Here is a 22,907-nt window from a genome sequence, read left to right as displayed (position 1 = left end):
TTATTATTATTATTATTATTGTTATTACTATTATTATTGTTGTTGTTGTTATTATTATTGTTGTTGTATTATTGTTATTTATAATTTGTATAATTAACCTCCTTGTGGTTCGACTCCGGTTTTGCCGGGTTATTTATTACTTCGACACTCCTGCACTTGGGAGAAGACATCAATCTTTTAGTCATATCAAAGGCATAAATAATATATTAATGAAAACAAAAACTAAGCATTACAAAAATACAATGAGAGAAAGCAAGAGCATGATCTTGATCTAGAAACCAAGATTCCTAAATGCATGGAAAGTGGCTTCTTTTATAGGCCAAAATTAAAAACTATTAATTTGATGACTAATTAATGAGTAGGTGGTCAACTCTTGACTTAGTGACAATCATTATGTTCTCTTGTCTAAATAAAACATCATTGATAACGTTAGAATTTTAACTAGACCTCCACATGAAAGTTCTAAAATATTGTCTTAGCTTTCCAGGAAAAAAACATTGAGGTCATTTAGACTTCTAAAACTCAAGATTTGAGCTAAACACTAAACAGTGTCTAGGCTGCAAGACAGATTCAGTCTTCTTTATTGTTGCTATAATTTAGACTTCAAAACAACTTTTTTAAATCTTGGACTCCCATGAAGTTGTAGGCCTATATCTTATCTTTTCATCCATATAAAATAGACCTAAATCAAATATTTACAGCTCCATATATAACCAAATTACCAAACAGTGTTCTAGTTTGTACTGCACTAACATCTCTTTTTTAAATTTAGTCATTTCTTTGTCCTTTTAATTTTAATACTTCAACTCATCAATCAATCCTTTTATTTATGTGATAGGCCTGTGTTTAAGATGAACATTTACCTTAAATTAAAGGTATCTTATAGTATTAAAGTTGTTATTATAAAAGATGTTTTAGTTAAGGAGTTATTGATATTCAAGTGTAAAATAATAATTTAAAATCTTGATAAAAATACACTTTTAAATACTAATCATACAACCCACAATCATATGTTAAAATGTGTATGTGAAAATAAAGGTTTAAGAATACTTGTTAAATGAGTATATGGACAAAATAAAAAACTTGACACGACTAAAAGATTGATGTCTTCTCCTAAGTGTAGGAGTGTCAAAGTAATAAATAACTCAGCAAGACCAGGATCGAACCATGTGGAGGTTTAATATATAAATAATAATAATAATAATAATAAGTTAAAGAGAACTTTGAGATGTAAGAATAATGTAAAAATTAAATAATAAAAACAAATGTCAAGGTTAGAGAATCTATTAATGATATTTCAAACAAGTATAATATAAACTCTTTTTATTACTTAACTAATATCCACACATAAAGGAGGTTTCAATTGAATTATAAATGGTTAACATGATTACATTAGTTATCTTATTTGAATAATGTTAATACTTGTAAATATTATCGTGTATTCATGGTTATAACTTATGTTAACAATAAATCAAGTTTCTTTCATAGCACAAGTGTCGGTTAGACTATACGGTTGTGCTATGAAAGTGCCAAGTGTTTGTTATACCAAGTGTTATACAACATAAATCTAGATTAATCATTTAACAAACAAAGTATTAAGAGTGAACAAGATAACACACATAAAACATATTAGTATTAAACATTAAAGTTTATGTTGAGTTTACACTATACTTATTCTTCCACCATTAGTGTAAACTTTTCACCTTAACATGATAAACTTAGTTAAACATAATAAAGAAGAGAAACATAAATAAACAATATAAGAACATAAATATAGTAAAGGAAATGAAAAGCATAAACAAAAGATTAAGAAAAATACAACATGAAATAAAACATAAACATTACAAAAATATAAAGAAAGAAATAAAAAACATGATCTTGATTTGAAAACCAAGATTTCTAAATGCATAGCAAATGCCTCCTTTTATAGGTCAAAATTGAAAACTATTGATTTGAAGACTAATTGTTGAGTGGATGACCACATCCTAACTTGGTGACAATCCTTATCTTCTTGTCTCCTAAAAACATCATTGCTAACGTCTGAATTTGAACAAACTTAAATCATGAAAGTTCTAGAAAATTATCTCACATTTTTAGAAAAAACAATTAAGGTTATTTGGACTTCTAGAACTCAAGATATGGGCTAAACACTAAATAATATCTAGGCTGCAGGACAGATTCGAACTTCTACGTTGTTGCTAAGATTTGGACTTTCAAATGGTAAAATTGAGTCTTGTCTTTCTATGAAAGTTTTAGGTCCATGTCTTAGCTTTCTATCCATATTAAATAAATCTGAATCCAAGTTCTACAGCTCTAGTTATGATCCAATTACCGAACAGTATTCTAGTTTGGACTAGACCAGCATCTCCTTTTTAAGCTTCCCCCTTTCTTTGTCCTTTCGATTTCAATACTTCAACTCATCAATCAATCATTTAATTTATGTGATAGACCTGCATTTAAGGTGAACATTTACCATAAATTAGAGGTATCTTATGGTATCTGACTTGTTATTATAAAAGATACTTTAGTTAAGGAGTTATTAATACTTCAAGTGCAAAATAATGATATAAAATCTTGATACAAATGTATTTTTAAGTGCTAATCAACTCTCTCTATCTTTATATTTTTTATCTCATTAATTTATAAAAGCAAATAGAATTACTAGAGTGCTTGTTTGGATCATTAATGAGACCATAGTTCCTATACTTATATAATGGTTATATTATTATCATAGTACATGGCAATTGGATAAACAACACTAGAAACTAAACTAGTTCATTGATGAACTTTATGATCCAAACAACCTTTTTTTTTCTGTCAAACGTGATGGTATACTCTTATTCGGTTGTAGAATCAATTGTGCTATCTTGTTTGAAACTTTTCAAAATTAAAGCACTATCATTTAGAATAAAACATATATTAATTGGAATTTATTATTTTTCTAACATTTCATTGAAAAAAAAACTTAATTCAAACAATGTTGAACTTCTAGTTTATCTTCTCCATTAATGAATCTTATAGCCAAGTATAAGATGTTATTTTCATCATATCTATCTCAATTCATGTCTTAGAACACAAGTCTTTGAATGGAGATGTTCTATATAAAATAGATAAGAATCCAATCATAGATTCTTTCATGCTAAGCTATTTTATCATCTAGTTATCATCTAGTCTATATGCATGTATTGAGACAATCTAAGCAAACTTTTAGATTTATCTCTATAAATCTTTATATTCAACATATAGGTTACTTGTCCAGATTAATTTATGAAGAAATTCTTAAATAACCAAAACTTTAATGATTAAAGTAAAGATATGTTATTTCTTAACAATAATATATCATTTATATATAATATTAGAAAAACGACACCGTTTTCACTAATCTTTTGTAAACACAATGTTTATCCATATTTTTTATGAAATCAAATATGTTGATTATACTATCAAACTTAGATACTTCTACTCCTTAAAGCTTGCATTGTGTGTTTGTACATTGCCTTTCATTTTAATCTCTCTCTTAAATACTCATTTAGATCCATTGAGTTTTATTCTTTTAGGTGGATCAACCAAGTTTCAAATTTGGTTAGTACATGAAGCCCATGGCTTCAATTCATTTCTTGGAGTCAATATCATATATTTCTTCCAAATATTTGGTAGGCTCATCAATTATAAGTAACATATCATTCACAGTTTTCATGAGAGGTTCTTATCTCATTGATGCATGACATGTCTTACCAAATTTATAGAGATTTTGTGTTTCTTAAGGTTTACGCTAAATATCTAATGTTTTAGTCTTGAGAATATATTTCATTTGATGTAATGTTCTAAAAGGTGTAGAGAATCTCATTTTCTTTTAGATAATCCTTGAATTATTTGGTCAAATATTAACTAGTTTGATCCATTTCTTAATACTTATTTCAATATGAATTTTAATTTTATTTTTAGATTCTTTAAACTTTTGAAATGATTCAGACTTATATTTCATTAAATATACATAACTATATCTAAAATGATCATATATATATATATATATATGTCCACCTACAGAATGAACATTCATTGATCTATATATATGTATTTGTATCAAACCTAATAATTCTATCAACATTTCACTCTTTCAAGTAAAAGTTGTTTTGGTCATCTTATCCAATAAAAAAGATTCATAAGTACCACATGATTCATAATTAAAAGGATCAAAATATCATTTTTTATATAGTTTAGTGATTTTTGTTTTATTGATATAATTTTGTCTACAATACCATAATTCCATAATTAAGATGACTAAGGATTATTTAATTTATTCCTTTTGATGTTTATATTGAATGTTGGTATCCCTAAATCAAGTATATACAAGTCATTTGTATAATTACTTGATCTATATTTGAACATTATAATAAAAAAAAATATTTGTTCTTACTAATAAATTTAAATCTATTCAAATATAAATAAGAATGAATTTGATGTTTCAAGATAGCACTGGAACAAAATAATAATTATCAAACATCCCACCAGGTAGAGTTAAATTATAAGTTCCTACGGTTAATGCAGTAAATCTTCCTCTATTACCAACATATATGTCCATTTCATCTTTAAGCAATCTTCTACCTTTCTTTAATTCTTGATCATTATTATAAATGTGAAAAACATATCTAGTATCTAATATCCAAGAACTACTATGTGAAGTAGTAAGATAGTTTTCATTTTTAAACATCACATGAGTATTTATATTAGAATATTCGATTACCATTCTCAAGAACAATTTTTTATAAGTCTCATGCCCTTAACATCAAACAACTTTTTAAGATACTTAATCATATTATAAGCATCTATATTCTCATACTTTAAGTAACATGCTAGCTAATAGTAAACACGCAGCAACCTGTTCATTATCACTATAGTATTTTGTCCTAACTTCAATAAAAGCATCCACATCAGAGACATGATAAGTAGGACTTTTAAGCATATTTAATATTCTTTTTTATTTGAAAAGAATTCTTAAATTTTGATATCAATTCAAGAGTTTAGTCTAGTTAATTTGTTTTTGACAAATATGTTTCATAAAAATATAGTAGTATTTCTTTTATTTATCAACCTATTAATATAAAGATAACAAGTATAATTTCATGCATGTATATTTAAATCTGAATTCACATAAAATCTTTAATTCTAATTTCATCTTTAGTATTTATTCTGCAAATTAATAACCATCTTTGTCAACTCATGAAAATCTCAAATAGAAAGACTGTCAGCAGTAGGGAAATTTCCTGCAAATCAGAAATTATAAGAGAGTTCTAAAGCAGTAGATTGCTCTCCTTTACTCCAGCTATTTCATCATCAATGATATGTTTAATTTATAAGAAAGATCAGTGCCCAACGGAGCAGAAGCAGAGGCAGCGTGTTTGGGAAAAGAAAAGGCATGGTCTTTCCTTTTCTTTTTCGCTAGTACTGGATCGAACACGCTATTCCTTTCACTGTCCAATACAATTCAACAATAAAAAGTAAAAAGAAAACGCAGCAATGTACAGCAGCCTGCCTTGTTGAATCTGATATCACTGGCAGCATCGACGGCTTCATGGAGAGACGCACGAGAGAGTCCTTCCACAGCATGCCATGTACACGCTCCTCTCCGTTCCTTTCCTTCTCTCTTGTATTTGTATCTGCGATTGTGACGGTCTCCTCTCTCTGCTCCGCTCCTCCTCCTCCTCCTTAAGTGCAAAAAAGAGCATACCCGGTGGGACTCGAACCCACAGTCGCCTGATTAGAAGTCAGACGCCTTATCCATTAGGCCACGGGTACACTAGATGGCGGAGTTAACTAAATGTATATACTTAATGCTTTAATCAAATGGTAATATTTTCCAGCCAATATGAAATAGAAATTTAGATGGAGATGAATTCAACGTAACGCGATGAGAAAAAAATGAGGGTTGGAAATAATTTAGCAGTTACAAGGAAAATATTATGGCGTGCGAGAACTAGATGTAATGACTAGGAAGCTCAGTTTTTTTTTTTTTTTAATTTTAAACAAATATAAAAATATTAAGAAATTAAAAATCTAATATACACATGCCAAAACACTTTCAAAAATATTTAAAAGATAATATATTGGATGATATATTTTTTAAAAATATTGAAAAGGTGGAGCATTGGGTCAACTAAATCCAACTATGGTTAACTTGCAATTTAGATATAAGATCGTGGTAAAACTATAGAACTTATCTCAAAATAAATTGGTCAAAAAAATCTAACTTGGAAATTGAAGGAAAAAAGTGAAGAAAAAATTAATTTAAAACAAGATTAAAAAAATAACTCGAGCAAACTTATATTAGTGGTCGGTGCAATGCAACGTGGCAGCCCAAATTTTCTAGATATAAGAAAACGAGTTTAGGTGATGCTAAGATTTCTAAAGAAGTAAAAAACATTTAGAGACTCGGGTCATTAAATCAATTGAGCTAATAAATTTGATTAATGTAATAATATAAAAAAGGCAACCCTAATTTAATAATATGGAAAGCTAAGAAATCTTGGACAAATCTTTTAAATTCACAATTCATGAAATCATAGACTCAGGTTCAATCAAAAAGCGCAATTCTCAACTAATTTAATGTTGAAGAATAAAATTAAAAAAAAATCTTAATCTAAAAAAATACCAAAGAAAAAAAAAAGTAAAGCGAAAAAAAATGTGATAAAAAGAATGAGCATCAAATCAGAAAAAATAAAATAAAGGGATCAAATCTGATAAATTAAAAAATTAAAGAATAAAATTAAAAAAAACTTAATTTTTGAAATTAATTATAATAAAAAAAATAAAAAACCCAATCCAAAGAAAAAAAGGACTAATCAACAAATTTGGAGGACAAAGTGTGAATTTTTAGAAGGAGAGAAAAAAAAAAGAATGTTGGCACAAAACTAGAGGCTCGTTGATTAGGTGAGCATGACAAGCAAGGAAGAGGACATCAAGAAGAATTGAATGACATGGTGGCACAATAATTTCGATCACTATAGTTAGTTACATGTAGTGCATGAAGATAGATGAGCAACTTATATGTGCGACATAAGTGTTATCAATTTTTTTTATTTTTTTATTTATTAAATACCATCATTCATCTAGAATTACAAAGCTATTATCAGTAAATTAATGTGAAATAACGAACAAGCTCTTATAGTCAAGCATTGAGAATTTTAAATTTAAAAGCAATATTACATTATACTTAAAAAGGTAAAATATCAAAAACACCATTTGACCATAGTTAAGCGTTTTTTATGGCTTTTAAGGACAATCAAGTAATTTAACTATGCAAGAAAACTACAAAAAGACTAAAATGCCTTAAACAATTCTAGAATAACAAATTAATCAAGTGAAAAAATTATTTTCTCCTTCAAGGCTAGTTCTTTTGAGTTTTTTAAAGGTTAAAAACATAAACTTGCTGTTTCAATCTATAGTTAATCATGCTTATTGTATAATATTCTTTTCAAGATAATTAGGTTTTTGTTAATTAAAAGAGGATGAAAATAAAAATATGATAAGGTAAGGTAATAAATAGCATATTAAGTGATACTCTTAGGTTTAAAATATAATTCAATACTTCCTATTAAAAATTAAAATGAAATACTCATAAAAATTTAATTGTAATACTCTAAAAATATTAATCTAAGTGATTGTACGACGGCTATGTTTAGTCTAATACATTTTAAAATTAAAACAATTATTAATTGAAAGAATATATTCGATAGAAATTATACTCAGTCATATATTTAATAAAATTATATATTTATACACGTGTACTTGTTAGATATTATGTGCTCAAAATGATGTCTACAAAAATATATTAGACCTGTGAACCAAGTTAATCAGCCAAACTTGTGAATAAGTTTATGAACTTTTGTAAAGTTTACTGACATAACTTTTTTCTGAAACTATTTTTTTAATTACATGAAAAAAATAAACAATAAAAAACTCAAGTTCGATGAAAAAAAAAAAAACACCTCACCAAACTAGCAAACCAGGGCAACTCGGGTTACTCTAGCAAATTCGCAAACCACACTAACCTATAGAAAGGTAAAATAAAAATAAACTAATAATGAAATTAAATTCTCAACCATCGCAATGTTAAAAGATAAAATTGACAAAAAAAATTAAAAAACAAATCATAACAAAAATTCAAAAATATAAAGAAAAAAGAAAGAAAGAAAAATACTGTGAATTACTATTGTCATTCATAGTGCAATATATGTGGATGAATAATGATTTCCTCACACCTTTAATTTTTTTATTTTATAAAATTTAATAACATGGCTTTTCATGAAAACTATTTTTTTAAGTATATGAGAAAAAATAAATTATAAAAAAAATCAAGTTCAATTAAAAAAAACTCGTCGAACTCATAAAACTAGGGCAACATGGGTTACCTTGGCAAACCTAAAAACCATGCCAACCTCATATAAAGGCAAAATAAAAAGAAGTAAATTACAGGGATAAATTCTCAATAATTTTAATTTTAAAAGAAGAAATCGATAAAACGAAACACTGGATTACTATTGGGTGTTGGGTGAACAGTGGTTGCCCCCACATCCTTTAATTTTTATTACTTTATAAAGTTTAATAACATGATTTTTTAATTATTTTTTTAAGAATACTAAAAAAATATAAAAAATCAAGTTCAATAAATAAAAAAACATCACACCACATCCATAAACTAAAGCAACTGGGATTATCTTGACAAACTCGCAAACCATGCTAACCTCATAGTAGGACAAAATAAAAAGAAAAAAATTACAAAACTAAATTTTGAACCATCTCAATATCAAAAAATCAAATCGATAAAAATAATTTTGAAAAAAATAATAACAAAAAAAATATGTAAAAATAAATGTAGGAAAACACTATAGCCATCCATAATGTTTTATGAGGAAAGTTATAGTGCTTTCCTCATATTATTTAGCTTTTCTTATAATGTAATCCACAGTGTAATGGGTATTGGATGAATAGTGATTTCCCCTATATTCTTTTTGTTACTTCATAAAGTTTAATAGCATGATTTTTCTCTAAAACTATTGTTTTAACAATAAGAGAAAAAAATAGATTATAAAAATGTTAAGTTCAATTAAAAAAATGCATCACATTCATAAATTGGGGCAAACTAGATTACCTCAATAAACCCGCAAATCACACTAATTTCATAGATAAACAAAATAAAAAAAAATATAAAAATAAATTCTCAATCATCTCAATATTAAAAAAATAAAATATTTTTTTTTGAAAAAAATCATACAAAAAACACGTGTAAAAAAAATAACATGGAAAAACACTGTAGCAATCCACAGTGTTTTGTGAGGAAAGCTATAGTATTTTCTCCATATCATTTAGCTTTTCTTACTGGTATATTGACCTGCGCTATGTCACAAGTCATTATCATTTTTTTTTTAAAATGTAAAAAAAATATTAAAAGCACAGATAATTTTTTAACAGTGTTATTAAATCTAACTAAGTGAGTTGATTTTAAAACATTTCGACTCAACTTCTTACTTAACTCAAATTTTTAATTAAACTATGTTAGAGCTAGCTCGACTTAAATCGATCATTTTCATATATTTAAATGCAATATTGATTATTGATAAAAACATGATTTAACTAATTAGGTTTTTGTTAATTAAAAGAGGATGGAAATACATGATTTAACTCTTAAAAAAACTTCAAGATGATAATTTTTAAAAAAAAAATATTGAGACAATGACAGATTGGATTGACTTCGCTCCCCCCCAGGACCCGAGTCATGGACTTTATTGGGTTTAATAACTTTTTTTTTATATTTTTTTATTTAATTAAATAATAAAAATAGATGCTCACAAAATTGTGTACCAAACTAAAAATAGACATTTATTTAAGATAATTATCTCTAGAAAGAAAAAAAAAATCAATAATGTAGTCCATTTTCCAATCAATCTAATATTAAATGCTGAAATAAAATGAAGAAATTAAAAGCAATTAAAAGACTAAGAAAAAAAAATATTATATTGGTGGGTAAACTTGTTAAACTTGTGAAGCAGGTAAGCATGCTAATATACAAAACCTGTGAACTGAGTTATGGACTTTATTGGTATTATAATTTTTTTTAATCTATTTTTTATTTAACTACATGATAATAAAAATAGAAGATTGCAAAATCAAACACCAACCCATTACCAAGATATTTTTTAGATCACGATAACCTTATAAAAGGTAAAAAGAAACCAATTATAAAATTTAATTCTCAATTAACCTAGTATCTAAGGATAAAAAAATCTAATTTAAAAAAGCTAAACTTACTAGACCCGCGAACTAAGTTAACCAACCAAATCTGTGAATAGATCCATAGATTTTATAAAGTTTAATAACATAATTTGTTTTTGAAACCATTTTTTCTAATTATATGAGAAAAAATAGAAGATAAAAACGTCAAGTTCAATTAAAAAAAAAACACCCCACCAAATTCATAAACCAGGGCAATCCAGGTTAACTTGACAAATCTACAAATCACGCTAACCTTATAGAAATGTAAAATAATAAATAAATAAATTATGAAGCCAAATTATCAACCATTCCAATATTAAAAGATAAAATTAACAAAAAAAATTTGAAAAAAAAATCATGACAAAAATTTAAAAACATAAAGAAAGAAAGAAAAAAAAGCAAAATACCGTGGGTTACTATTATCATTCACATTGAAATGTGTGTGGGTGAATAATAGTTTCTTCATACCCTTTATTTTTTTTTATAAATTTTAATAACATGAATTTTTTTAAAATATTTATTTACTTATATAAGAAAAAAATAAACTATAAAAAAGTTAAGTTCAATTAAAAAAAAACCCACCAAACTCGTAAATCTAGACAACTTGAGTTATCGTGATAAACTTGTAAATTACACAGACCTCGTATAAAGAAAAAATAAAAAGAAGCAAATTACAAAGCTAAATTCTTAACGATCTTAATTTTAAAAGATGAAAGTGACAAAAATAGGTTTTAAAAAAACCATAACAAAAATTTAAAAACAAAAAAATAAATAAATAAAAAAAAAGTAGGACAATATGGATTCCTATTGCAATTCACATTGCAATGAGTATTGGGTGAACAATAATTCATGTTATATCTTTTAATTTTTGTTACTTTATAAAGTTTAATAACATGATTTTTCTTTAAAATTATTTTTTTTTAATAATATAATAAAAAAATAAATTATAAAAAAATCAAATTCAATTAAATAAAACCCTTTAAATCCATAAATTGGAGCAACTTGGATAATCTCAATAAACCCGCAAACTACACCAACTATATAAAAATAAAATATAAAGAAAAATTATAAATAATTATAAATAATTTTTTTAATTAACTCAATATTAAAAATTAAAATAAATTAAAATAATTTTAAAAAATATCATAATAAAAAAATTATATATAAAAAAACAATATAAAAAAATATCGTAATAATACACTGTGTTTATCACCTGGCTTTTTTTTTTTTTTTTTTTAATACTAATAATTTCCTCTGGAAAATATGTATGTATCGAGTTACTTTATAAATGGGTCACACGCAGAGATGTTGTTAGCTTCTTAACCCCCGATTGATCGGCATATAAATATAATAAATAGACTACCAGAGGAAGGGCAGTGTTTGAAGACTACACTGAAACGCAAAAGAATGGCTTCCTCCAAGCCCCATCCCCCCCTCCTCGACCAGGTAGCTGCTACCTCTCTTTTCTTCTTTATTTGTGTTTTCCCCCCGGAGAATTGAAGAAATGATTTATTTATTTTTTCTTCTTTTAAAAAATTGAATTTGATTTCTCAGGTTCTAGTAGAAGACAACTCCTTCTCAAAAACCCTGATACTGAACAGGCCTAAGCAATTGAATGCTCTTTCCCATCAAATGGTATCGTATTATTCCTCTTTTTTTTTTTTTTTTAATCTTAAATGTAATTTTACTATTTATAATAATGATAAAAATGGTAGGTTTCTCGTTTGTTCGAGCTCTTCCTTGCTTATGAGAAGGATCCTAATGTCAAGTTGCTTCTCCTCAAGGTACTTCATTACTAATTCATGTGTGTTTCCTATTTCTTGCTAGTAATTCACTATTTCCCTCTTCTTTTTTGGTAGGGAAATGGAAGAGCTTTTTGTGCCGGTGGCGATGTTGCTGCAGTGGTTCGTGATATCCGCGAAGGTTGCGTCCCCTTGTACTCTTCATTAATCATAAATAGTAGACATTCTTTCTCATCTCAGCTATACAATGCATCAATCAGCTCATTGGAAGTCTGGCGCTGAATACTTTCGCAAGGAATTCACTCTCAACTACATTATGGCAACATACACTAAACCACAGGTAACTCTCTCTTTCTCCCCCCCCGCCCTGAATGAAATGAGCTTCCAAATAGCGACGTCTCTAATTATCCTTCTCATTTCTAGGTTTCGATTCTTGATGGGATTGTCATGGGAGGTGGGGCTGGAGCTTCGATACATGGAAGATTCCGTGTTGCAACTGAGAATTCAGTAAATATCTTCTGTTCTTTTTTTCAAGTCTCAAGGACTAGAGGAGTCTCTCTTGCTAACTAATCAATTTTCCATCGATTATGGTGAATTATTTTGCTCATTTGGTGATGAGCCAAGAGAATGAGGGCCCAACTCTTGGAGCTTGCATGGTAACCTTATTTATTATTACGTTCTGCAGGTCTTTGCAATGCCTGAAACAGCCCTGGGTCTCTTCCCTGATGTAGGTGCCTCTTATTACTTGTCAAGGCTTCCTGGGTTCTTTGGTAATGACACTTGCATCCTTGTTTTACAGGCTTATAAGAGATATTTTCAAACAATTTTTTCGTTTTCATTTTCTACAAAAAAAGAAGATGAAGTTCAGCTTCTTCGCTACTGCATAGGCTTTAGAGTTTAGACACTGTTATGCTTTCATGGAAGCCATATCATTTCACACTGCCCTTTCGATGTCATGGTTAGGTTATATGATGTTTCTCATTGTGGCTGGAATACATTAGGAGCCTTGAAGTGGTCTGAACATACATGAGTTGGAAAAAAAGGAAAACACAAAAATCGAACTGCCCAATGAGCTGGAGTCATACCAGCAACTCATTTGAAGTAAAGAATTGACGAAGCAGAATTTAGTGGTTTCATTCTAACAAAAAATATGTGTACTTCCACTTCAATTGACGACAACAAATTTTGCTGGAACTCTAAATTTATCTACTAGTTATCTTTCATTCTTTTTGTATCTAAAAATAAAATCATGCTTTTGAGAATTTACCAAATGTTTTATAAAATTTGTCGTTTGCATGCTTGAGAAATTCATTTTGTCTTGCTTCTTGTGAAACTTATAGATTTGGATCTCATTTGTTTATTAGGATCATCATTCTGCATATTGTGGCAGGAGAATATGTTGGGCTTACAGGTGCAAGGTTGGATGGTGCTGAAATGCTCTTGTGTGGTCTTGCAACTCACCTTGTCCCATCTGCGGTAATTCCCCATTGCACTGAAATCATAAAATGTGTCTGCTCTAAAATTGAAGAGCAAAGTTAAAATATTATGTTAGCCTGAGGTGATAACATGTGTAACATGTTTTTGTTCATTTATCAGCTCCTGACATGGATGTTACAATTTCTTCTCTACTGTCATGGTAATATTAGCTGGCACAGACATATCATGCTTGCAGAACCTGAGTTGATCTAGACTTCACTGCATCAAGTTCCTTGAACAATTTGAGTTACCCTTCAACTTAAGCTGCATTGCATGTGATTTGATTTCATTTAATCTCTATGAAGCTGCTGAAAAGTTATTCACATTCATTTTATCTAGACTGATGGAATCTTTAACGGTGGTAAACAACTTCTAACATTTTTAGCATCTGTTTTCACAGATGGAAAGATTTTTGATTTATAGTGCAAGCTGAGATATATCAGATGTTGAATTAATCTCTGGATATTTGTCAAAGTTCAAAACCATGTTATTGTCCATTCAAGTTTATTGTTAGTAGGATGTTGTTTCATCCACTCTGAAAAATTCCTTCTTCCAGTTTGTTGTGTTTGATAAAAATATTTATATCTTAATATGCATTCCAGTGTTTCAGAGTACGTGTAATTGGTAGGTGTTCATGTTTTCTTTCTTAATTGGCAGAGTGCTTTTTTTAAAAAGGTGTATTTCTTGATTGACAGAAATTGCCTCTGTTAGAAAAAGCATTGGTCAACTTAGACTCCAGTGATCCAGCCAGGATTTCGGCAATTATTGATGAATACTCTGAGCGACCATATTTGAAGGGTAGAAGTGCTTATCATTGGTGAGTTTTTTTTTTTAATTTGACATCCATCAATCTTATTCTGTCTAATTTATCAACATTGTGTGTGAAAGTTTTGTCATGACATGACAGACTACATTTGTCAGTAGCAGCTAGCTCAGGGCATGTGCAAGTGTGATATGTTTAAATCTAGATATTTCTTCATGTGTTTAATTGTTTGGTTTCATTATCAATGCAACTTATTTCCTGAATATTTATGGAGACTGTCTGGGAGTTAGTCTTGACATGTTATACTTAATGTTATGTTTTGAGATTCTTTTCCAAACTGTAAACAACTACTTCATCCCTTGATAGCTAAATTGATATTTTTCGCACATATAAATGCTCTGAAGTTTGGTAGTTTTTAGTATCATTTGCTTGTCAAGAGAGTAGCATACATGTAAAGATAGAGCAATCCCTTGAGTTATATACGTTCATAAACTCAACTAACAAGGAGTTTACTCCTTCACGGTGCCATATTGCATATGTAGACTGCTGTATGTTTCCCAGATCCTCATTTTCTGTTATTACTTGGTTGTAGGTTGGATGTTATTGACAAATGCTTTTCTCTGAGAACTGTTGAAGCGATTTTGTCTGCCCTTGTAAGTTGAAGATGTTTGCATGCTTTATTCAGAGAAAAATAGTATAAATTTCTCTTCATGATGCGTAAGATAGTTGCTTTTTACACTGTTAACTGAGTGCTCTTTTTTTTTTTTTCATTTGTGTTGAGTTGTGCCGTCATGGATACGACTTATGGTAATAAATTGACTTTCTATGCTTCCTATGTCGCAGGAGAAGGAAGCTGTGAATATAACAGAGGATTGGTTCTCTGCAGCCATTCAATCACTGAAAAAGGCTTCTCCTACAAGTCTTAAAATCTCTCTTAAATCTGTACGACTGCAGCATACCATTGATTGAGTTATTTTCATCAATTTCTTGATAAAAAAAGTATTATGTTAGTTATTCGAGTAAAAGAAGAAAACATTTTGCATCATACTCATGGTTCAAGAGGATCACAATACTCACCTCCGTTTTGTTTGGGACATTTGGAGTAGTGACTTTTTCTTCCATCCATGAAATTAGATGTCATTAAAATCGACATGCATAAGTAATAAACTAAAAGATGTAAATTGTTCAAAATTGATCATTGAGGGATATGATCAGAGAAACTGTTGGATTTGAAGAATACCTTTTCCACTTTATGATAGAGACAGAAGTCAGATATTATGTGATTGAGGAGCTTATAATATTGTGACTTGAAAGATGGCTTTGGTACTGTGGTTCCAGATCAGAGAAGGCAGGCTCCAAGGTGTCGGTCAATGTCTGGTTCAAGAATTTCGAATGGTTTGTCATGTCATGCAGGGAAAGCTTAGCAAGGATTTCTTTGAGGTTTGTTTTCAGCCGAATCAAATATTTCCTTTTTCAACCTTTTATTGTTTGTTGACAATATCTCTAAGACCTAGCTTTCTAATGCAGGGTTGTAGAGCTATACTGTTGGACAAGGATAAGAACCCAAAGGTGTAATAAGCTTTCTCTTTCTTTATCTCTGCATCTTAGATCCTTCAAACCTCCCCAACTTTCCTTCAAGATTCTACATGTAGGTTTTGTTTTCTTCTTTGCTGATGAGATATAAAAATTTCCATCTTCCCATACGTTTATTCAGTGGGAACCTTCTCAATTGGATCTCATCAGTGAAGCTGTGGTTGAGGAATACTTTTCAAAAGTAGATGATGAAGAATGGGAAGAATTGAAGCTCCCTGCTCGTTTCAACTTGCCTGGGCATGCCATTGCAAAGCTTTGATCATCACTTCCCACCTGCCAGTGAAGTCCAATATCCGAGGAGAGTATTATTTGATAATTTGAAGGTAGCTCATGAGCTTGAGTTGGCTGATGTTCATTTATGAATATTGGACATAATCAAATAAACAAACACAATCATAATCAACTATTTCTTTGAATAAATAACGAGCAGAAAATGTATACATGCATTTTCCTACACGGCACAGGTGGGTTGTAGACCTTTGAAACATGGCAAGGAAATTAGTCATGTGAATTGTGCTGAGTTGGGATTCGGTTTGCATCCACTTTGAGAGGATCACCTTGTAATAGTCATCTTTAAGGCCCCGTGAAGTCATGCCAAAAATTGAATCGAACATTTCCAAATCGTGAATTTGTTGGTCTGGTGGTTTAACTAAGATTCTGGATGGTTTATGACAGTCACGCCCACAATAAGGCTTACCCTTTTAGTCCTTGGCCCTTATTTTATCTGGTGGTTTAACTAAGAATCGTGAATTTGTTGTGGTTTAACATTTGTATGGGATTTAGAGTGGACCACAAGATAAAAAAGGTATAATCTTGGTTGTCTAACATATGTTTTTCCTACAGAAGGAGAGATGTATTTTCTAAGATTTCTTTCGAGCCATGTTAAAGGGGCATTAAGTTTTGATGACCTTAAAGTTTCAGGAATTATGTATTCTACGTTCCAGCTTGCTTGCAAAATATTTGGATTTTTTAGGAGACGAATGGGTAGATGCTTTATATGAGGCTATTGCAACAGTAACATCTCCACTACAGTTCTTGTCAATTTGGTTCTTTTCTGTGAAGTTAGTGACCTAAATGGTTTGTTTCTTCAGTTCTGGAGATTCATGGATGATGGTGTTTTATATCGTTTTAGATTAACTTTGAACATGTCGAATCTTTTAATGTCTGATGATGAGCTTAGAAACTGTGTTTTCTGAACTTCAATCGCTATTCAATGCAACATTAATTGCTCTCGAAAAGCATAAGCTTCCAATGCCTGATTGCAGAAATAAAAAACGAGTTACTAAGAGAGGAACCTAACTATGATGTAGTTGATCTTAGATCCCAACATTCGATAGCTTTCCCATTGCTTAACCAGTGCCAAAGAAATGTCCATGAATATGTTGTTGCAGTTGTCATGGAAAGCAAGCAAGCTTTAGTATTTGTCCATTGGCATGGAAGAACAAGAAAGACTTTTTTATGGCATACAGTAATAAGCAAAATCAGTCTAAAGATTAGATTGTTCTTACAGTTGCCTCATCTGGAACAACATCATTATTATTGCTAGGTGATCGCGCTTCTAGATTCCACTCACCATTTTTGAAACCTCATCATGCGAGATATAAAAGAACACAGACCTTTCACATCTCTTTGAAATGACATCTTTTGTTGTTTGGGATGAAGCTCCAATGAGTAATTGATGTTGCTTTGAGGCATTGGATCGTTCATGATGTGCAGTGCTTGAATTCAACGATCTGTACATTCAAATCTTAATAGTTGTTCCTGAAGGGAAAAAACAAGTTATCATCCAAACCTCTTTGACTAGCTCGCCACTGTGACAATAATTTAAACTTTTAATTCTAAATGAAAACATGCAACTCTCATTAAATGTGCTAAGTGATGTCGAGAAAAAAAAGCTATAGTTGTTTACCAAATGGATTATTATGTTTAACGATGGAGAAATATCTGCCATCCCATTCGAAGATGACTATGATGCATCCTTGATCAAGATATCAGCAGAACTACTTCTAGATACAAATTCCAACCTCATTGCATCTATAGTTTATGCAGCTTACCCTTAAATCAACAACCATCACCTGGATCCTGTTTATTCTCAAGAGAGAGCAATAGTCACTAGAAACAAGCATGTTTATTTAAGCAATGATAATGTACGCACATCATCAAGCAATGCTGAAAATGCTGATTTATTGTACCTAACCGAATTTATCAATCAGCTTGAATTTCATGGTGTTTCTTCACATAAACTCTCAATGAAAATAGGAATGTCAATCATGTTATTACATAATTTGAATTCTTCAGTAGGTTTGTGTAATAAAACGAGGCTTTTAATTACACAACTAGCTGAGAAAGTCACTGAAGCGCAAATACTAACAGGTTCCAATTACTGGCAACCCTGTGTTCATTCCAAGAATTATATTCTCAGTAAACGATGAGAAATGTGCATGCATAATCAAGAGGAGATAATTTTGTGTTCGCCCATGCTATGCAATGACGATAAACAAAAGCTAGGGGTAATCATTAAAAATTACTGGAGTTTTTCTTAGAGACCAAGTTTTTACTAATGACCAACTTTCAAGAGTTGCATCGAAAGAAAAAGACTCAAGATAATCACACTCACTGATAAAAGGAAGCCTACTGACTATGCAAATAATATTGTTTACAAAGATGTTATTAACCCGGCCATAAAAGAGTGATATAATAGCACTGAAAATGCAAATCAAAATCTCTTTCCTAATGAACTCCATTCACTCACTCTTTCTCAGGTCCATCCTTTGACTCTTACATCTGTTTTAAATTTGAAAACTGCATTTATCTATTGTTTGTGTTTTTAATTTTTCTTAGCACATTCCATGCATGTTTATGCTCTTTAATATACCATTTCCATTTTTATGTTCTCTATTTGTTGCTTTTTATTTATTTATTTATCATATACATGGTTTTTTGGTTCTTTTCTTCTATTATTGACTTATAATATTTTGATGCTAGGTCAGGGTTGCACCAATTACTAATATTAAGAAGTATGTCTTTTATCTATTGATTAGAGCACGAGTTTGTTGTGAATGGATTGTAAAATTTGAAAAATAAGTCAATAATTTTAATTGCTTTTTGTCGGCAATCAACTTTCTTTATCTTCCCATTAACATATATTTCGCTCACTACAAAAGCAATCCAAATTCAATGGTTTTCATGATTCCAGAAAAAAATTCAAACATTGATTTTTGTTTATTTACGAAAGCAAATCAATTCTTTACAAAAGTGCTTTTACCTGTTCCAGGCATGTGTGAAATGAAAAAGTTAGAGGACTCACCTGATAATCGGACCTTTGCTTCAATCAACCAGCGAATATCTTCAGGAATTCCATGATTCATTAACAATCTCAATCTTGCACATCTAGTACGGTAAATTTTTGTAATCACATTTTGAGGCACAGCGGGAAAATACTTTTTCAATTTTTCAACATTAGTGTCCATTTTCAAATGAGAATTGGAAGAGAGATTCAAAGAATTGCATAAATATATACACAAATATCAGTTATTATGGGAAACTGAAAGAACCGACTTAAGTCACGGAGTACCGTTGTCCGCCATTTGACCGGGGTGAGAGAAACTAGCAAAAATCACTCAAAAAGAAACACAAGAAAGAAAATGTGAGAAAAACAAAATAATCAACCTTTATCTACAAGATTATTAAAACCAGCTGATTCATTTTCACTAGGAAAATTATCAAAGTAAGCTTTCAAACGATGTCCATTTTCCTTAAAATCATTGTCATTCATTGAATTCTCAATATCACAGGCCCTATAAGGATTGGTCCATCTTAATCTTTGCTCTTTAGAGAATGCATAGAGTTGAGAATCATAAAACAAAACTTTTTGACCAGTGTCAATTTTTTGACAATTTTCACAAGTTTTGCAGAATACATGTGTGTCCTTGAACATGGTGGGCCAATAAAATCCATTTTGAAAGATTTTTGCAGTTGTCTTTTTTGACGAGAAATAACTTCCACATGCTTCAGAATGACAAAGTTTAATGACACTACTTACCTCATTGTCGGGAATGAATCTTTGAAATATTTGATCAGGACAATATTTGAATAAGTTAGGGTCATCACAATAAAAGCTCTTCACTTCGTTCAAAAACTTTTCTTTGTCTTGAATACTCCAATCAGTTGACAAATCTCCTAAAGCAAGAAAATTGATATTTTTATCATACCAAGGCATTGGACTAAGAGAAAGTAAGGATTCGTTAGGAAAGTAATCATCGATTGGTGTAATGTCAGATGTCAAATCTGTTGTCGTTATTGACAAAAGATTCGCATCAACATTTTCGGTGCTTGTTTCATCCGTGATTTCTTCCTCAGAATAAATCATTTGCAAATCTTCAGATTCATCCAATTTATTTTTACTTAAAGTAGAATCAAGTTGATCATAGACTAATTCATCAATATGATCTACTTCTTGTAAATCATTATCATCTCCAGGTTGCTTGCAAATGTTGAAAATATTCATCTCCAATGTCATGTTTCCAAATGATAGCTTCATCAGTCCATTCCTACAATTAATCAATGCATTAGAAGTTGCAAGAAATGGACGTCCTAAAATAACAGGAAATGAATTACATGCTTCAACAGGTTGTGTGTCCAAGACAATAAAATCCACAGGATAAATGAATTTATGGACTTGTACTAACACATCTTCGACTATTCCTCTAGGCACTTTTACAGATCTATCGGCAAGTAAAAGAGATATAAAAGTTGGTTTTAACTCACCTAGATTGAGACTCTGAAAAACTGAATATGGAAGTAAATTCACACTAGCACCAAGATCAAGTAAGGCTTTTTCAATTTTATGCTCTCCAATAAAGCAGGAAATTGTAGGACAACCAGGGTCTTTATATTTCAAAGCATTATTGTTTTGAAGAATGGCACTTACTTGTTCCGCTAGAAAGGCTTTCTTTTTCACATTCAGTTTCCTCTTCATAATGCATAGATCTTTCAAAAATTTAGCATAGGACGGAACCTGTTTAATTGCATCCAGCAAAGGTATATTGATCCTTACTTATTTGAAAATTTCATAAATTTCAGAATTGTGATTGACTTTCCTTTGTTTGGTCATGGCTTGAGGAAATGGAAGTGCTGGCGGTGAATCAGTCTTTTCTTTGCAATTTTCAGATTCAACCCCTTCCTTACCCTCAAATATTGACTCATCATCTTTCTCATAAGGTTCAAGAGAGGGTTTTTCAATAACCTTACCGCTGCGCAGAGTAGTGACTGATTTGACTTGATCCATGTGTTGGCTTCCGGAACTACTTGCATTTGCATTGTATTGCCCTTTGGGATTTTGTTGTGTTTGAGATGGAAACTTACCTTTCTCTTGGAAACTGAGAGTAGATGTTAATTTAGCAAGAGTATCTTTAAAATCTATCATGTTTTGAGCAAGTTGAGTATTGATTGTCTCTTGCTTTTCAATGAATGCATGCAATGTTTCCTCAAGATTTCTTCTAGGAGGTGGAGCATAAGGAGGTGCATATCCATGAGAATTTTGGAAATTACGGTGTGCTTGAAACGGTGGTTGTGAAGTTTGTGCATTGTTGTTCTCACTCTTCCAACTGAAATTTGGCTGATTCCTCCAACCAGGGTTGTATGTTTGGGAGTATGGGTTGTGGTTCGCCCTTTGGAAACTGTTTAAAGCATGGGCTTGTTCATGGAGACATTCTTTAAAAGAAGGCAAGGTTGGACAATCGTTGGTTGAGTGTTCATTTTTTTCACAGATTTGACACACAATGTTTTCAACAGATTTTAATTGACCACTCTTTTTTAATTCTAGTGCCTCGACTTTTCTAGCTAAAGATGCAAACTTGGCTTGAAGGTCATGATCTTCCCTAAGGTTGTACATGCCTCCACTAGATGTGTGAGGTTGAGTTTTACTCGGTGCCTCATAAGTACCCGCAGTGTCCCAATTTTGAGCATTTTCAGCTAACAAGTCTAAGTACTCCATTGCTTCATCAGGGTCTTTATCTTCAAAAGTTCCATTGCACATCAATTCAACCATTTGCCTATCTTTAGGTGTTAACCCTTCATAGAAATGTGAAACCAATCTCCATGTTTCAAAACCATGATGGGGGCAAGTATTAAGCAAGTCTCGATACCTATCCCAACATTTGTAAAATGTTTCTCCTGGTTTTTGAGTAAAAGTGGTGATTTGTCTTTTGAAAGAGTTTGTTCTATGAGATGGGAAAAACTTCTTCAAAAACTGTTGTTGCATTTCATCCCAAGCACGAATGGATCCTAGTCTCAAATTTTGTAGCCATGTTTTAGCTTTATCTTTTAATGAAAAAGGAAAAAGCTTTAATCTGATGGTGTTCATGCTACAATTTAAGTTATTATATGTGTTGCACACCTCCTCAAATTCCCTTAAATGCAAGTATGGATTTTCCAATTCCAAACCATGAAAAGAAGGTAAAAGTTGAATAATACCTAGTTTAAAATTAAAATGAGATGCATCAGGAGGAAAAACTATGCATGATGGTGCACTTGTTCTTGTGGGATTCATGTGGTCTCTAAGTGTTCTAGCACGGTTATTCTCATTATTTTCATTATGACGTGATTGATTATCTTCTTCAGCCATATTTTCTGAAAATGATGAGGATATCCTACAAAGTCTACCACTTAATGTACGTGACCACACTCTCATGCACGTGTAGGAATAAAAAAAGAAGAAGAAAGCAAAAGAAGGAGGAAAAAAAAAATAAAAAGAAACAAAAGAAAAGAAAAAAAGTTATATACAAGAAAAGTGAAAAGAGAAAATAAAATAAAAACTATAATTTATACAAGAACATACCTCCCCGGCAACGGCGCCAAAAACTTGACACGACTAAAAGATTGATGTCTTCTCCCAAGTGTAGGAGTGTCGAAGTAATAAATAACCCGGCAAGACCGGGGTTGAACCACAGGGAGGTTATTTGTACAAATTATAAATAACAATAATACAACAACAATAACAATAACAATAACAACAACAATAACAATAATAACAATAATAATAATAATAATAATAATAATAATAA

General features: G+C 30.5%; 1 protein-coding gene and 1 non-coding gene across 2 annotated transcripts; one reads left to right on the top strand and one right to left on the bottom strand.

The window, feature by feature from the left end:
* Positions 1–5,723: 5,723 nt before the first annotated feature.
* TRNAR-UCU (transfer RNA arginine (anticodon UCU)) lies at positions 5,724–5,796 on the bottom strand. The gene has a single exon. It is a non-coding gene; the product is annotated as a tRNA-Arg (tRNA).
* A 5,787-nt stretch (positions 5,797–11,583) lies between these two features.
* LOC105115523 (3-hydroxyisobutyryl-CoA hydrolase 1-like) lies at positions 11,584–16,363 on the top strand. Its single transcript, XM_011012436.1, has 14 exons — positions 11,584–11,715; positions 11,824–11,904; positions 11,985–12,053; positions 12,129–12,192; positions 12,272–12,351; positions 12,435–12,518; positions 12,697–12,781; positions 13,402–13,487; positions 14,183–14,304; positions 14,843–14,903; positions 15,094–15,192; positions 15,589–15,690; positions 15,778–15,819; positions 15,965–16,363. Exons 1-14 carry the CDS (start codon positions 11,677–11,679, stop codon positions 16,100–16,102), a joined length of 1,152 nt encoding a protein of 383 aa, XP_011010738.1. The 5' UTR covers positions 11,584–11,676; the 3' UTR covers positions 16,103–16,363.
* Positions 16,364–22,907: the final 6,544 nt, after the last annotated feature.

The sequence above is a fragment of the Populus euphratica genome, unplaced genomic scaffold (genome assembly GCF_000495115.2).
Source record: "Populus euphratica unplaced genomic scaffold, PopEup_1.0 scaffold713.1, whole genome shotgun sequence".
In the NCBI taxonomy this organism is placed as follows: Eukaryota; Viridiplantae; Streptophyta; class Magnoliopsida; order Malpighiales; family Salicaceae; genus Populus; species Populus euphratica.
This window is presented reverse-complemented; position numbering and strand designations above follow the sequence as displayed.

What these genes read in the sequence shown, in the direction of transcription:
- LOC105115523 (XM_011012436.1), top strand. Translation starts at nt 11,677, where the DNA reads ATGGCTTCCTCCAAGCCCCATCCCCCCCTCCTCGACCAG. An exon ending in GGTTCGTGATATCCGCGAAG is followed by an intron (nt 12,193 to 12,271) that starts GTTGCGTCCCCT and finishes TGCATCAATCAG; the next exon opens with CTCATTGGAAGTCTGGCGCT. An exon ending in AAGCGATTTTGTCTGCCCTT is followed by an intron (nt 14,904 to 15,093) that starts GTAAGTTGAAGA and finishes CCTATGTCGCAG; the next exon opens with GAGAAGGAAGCTGTGAATAT.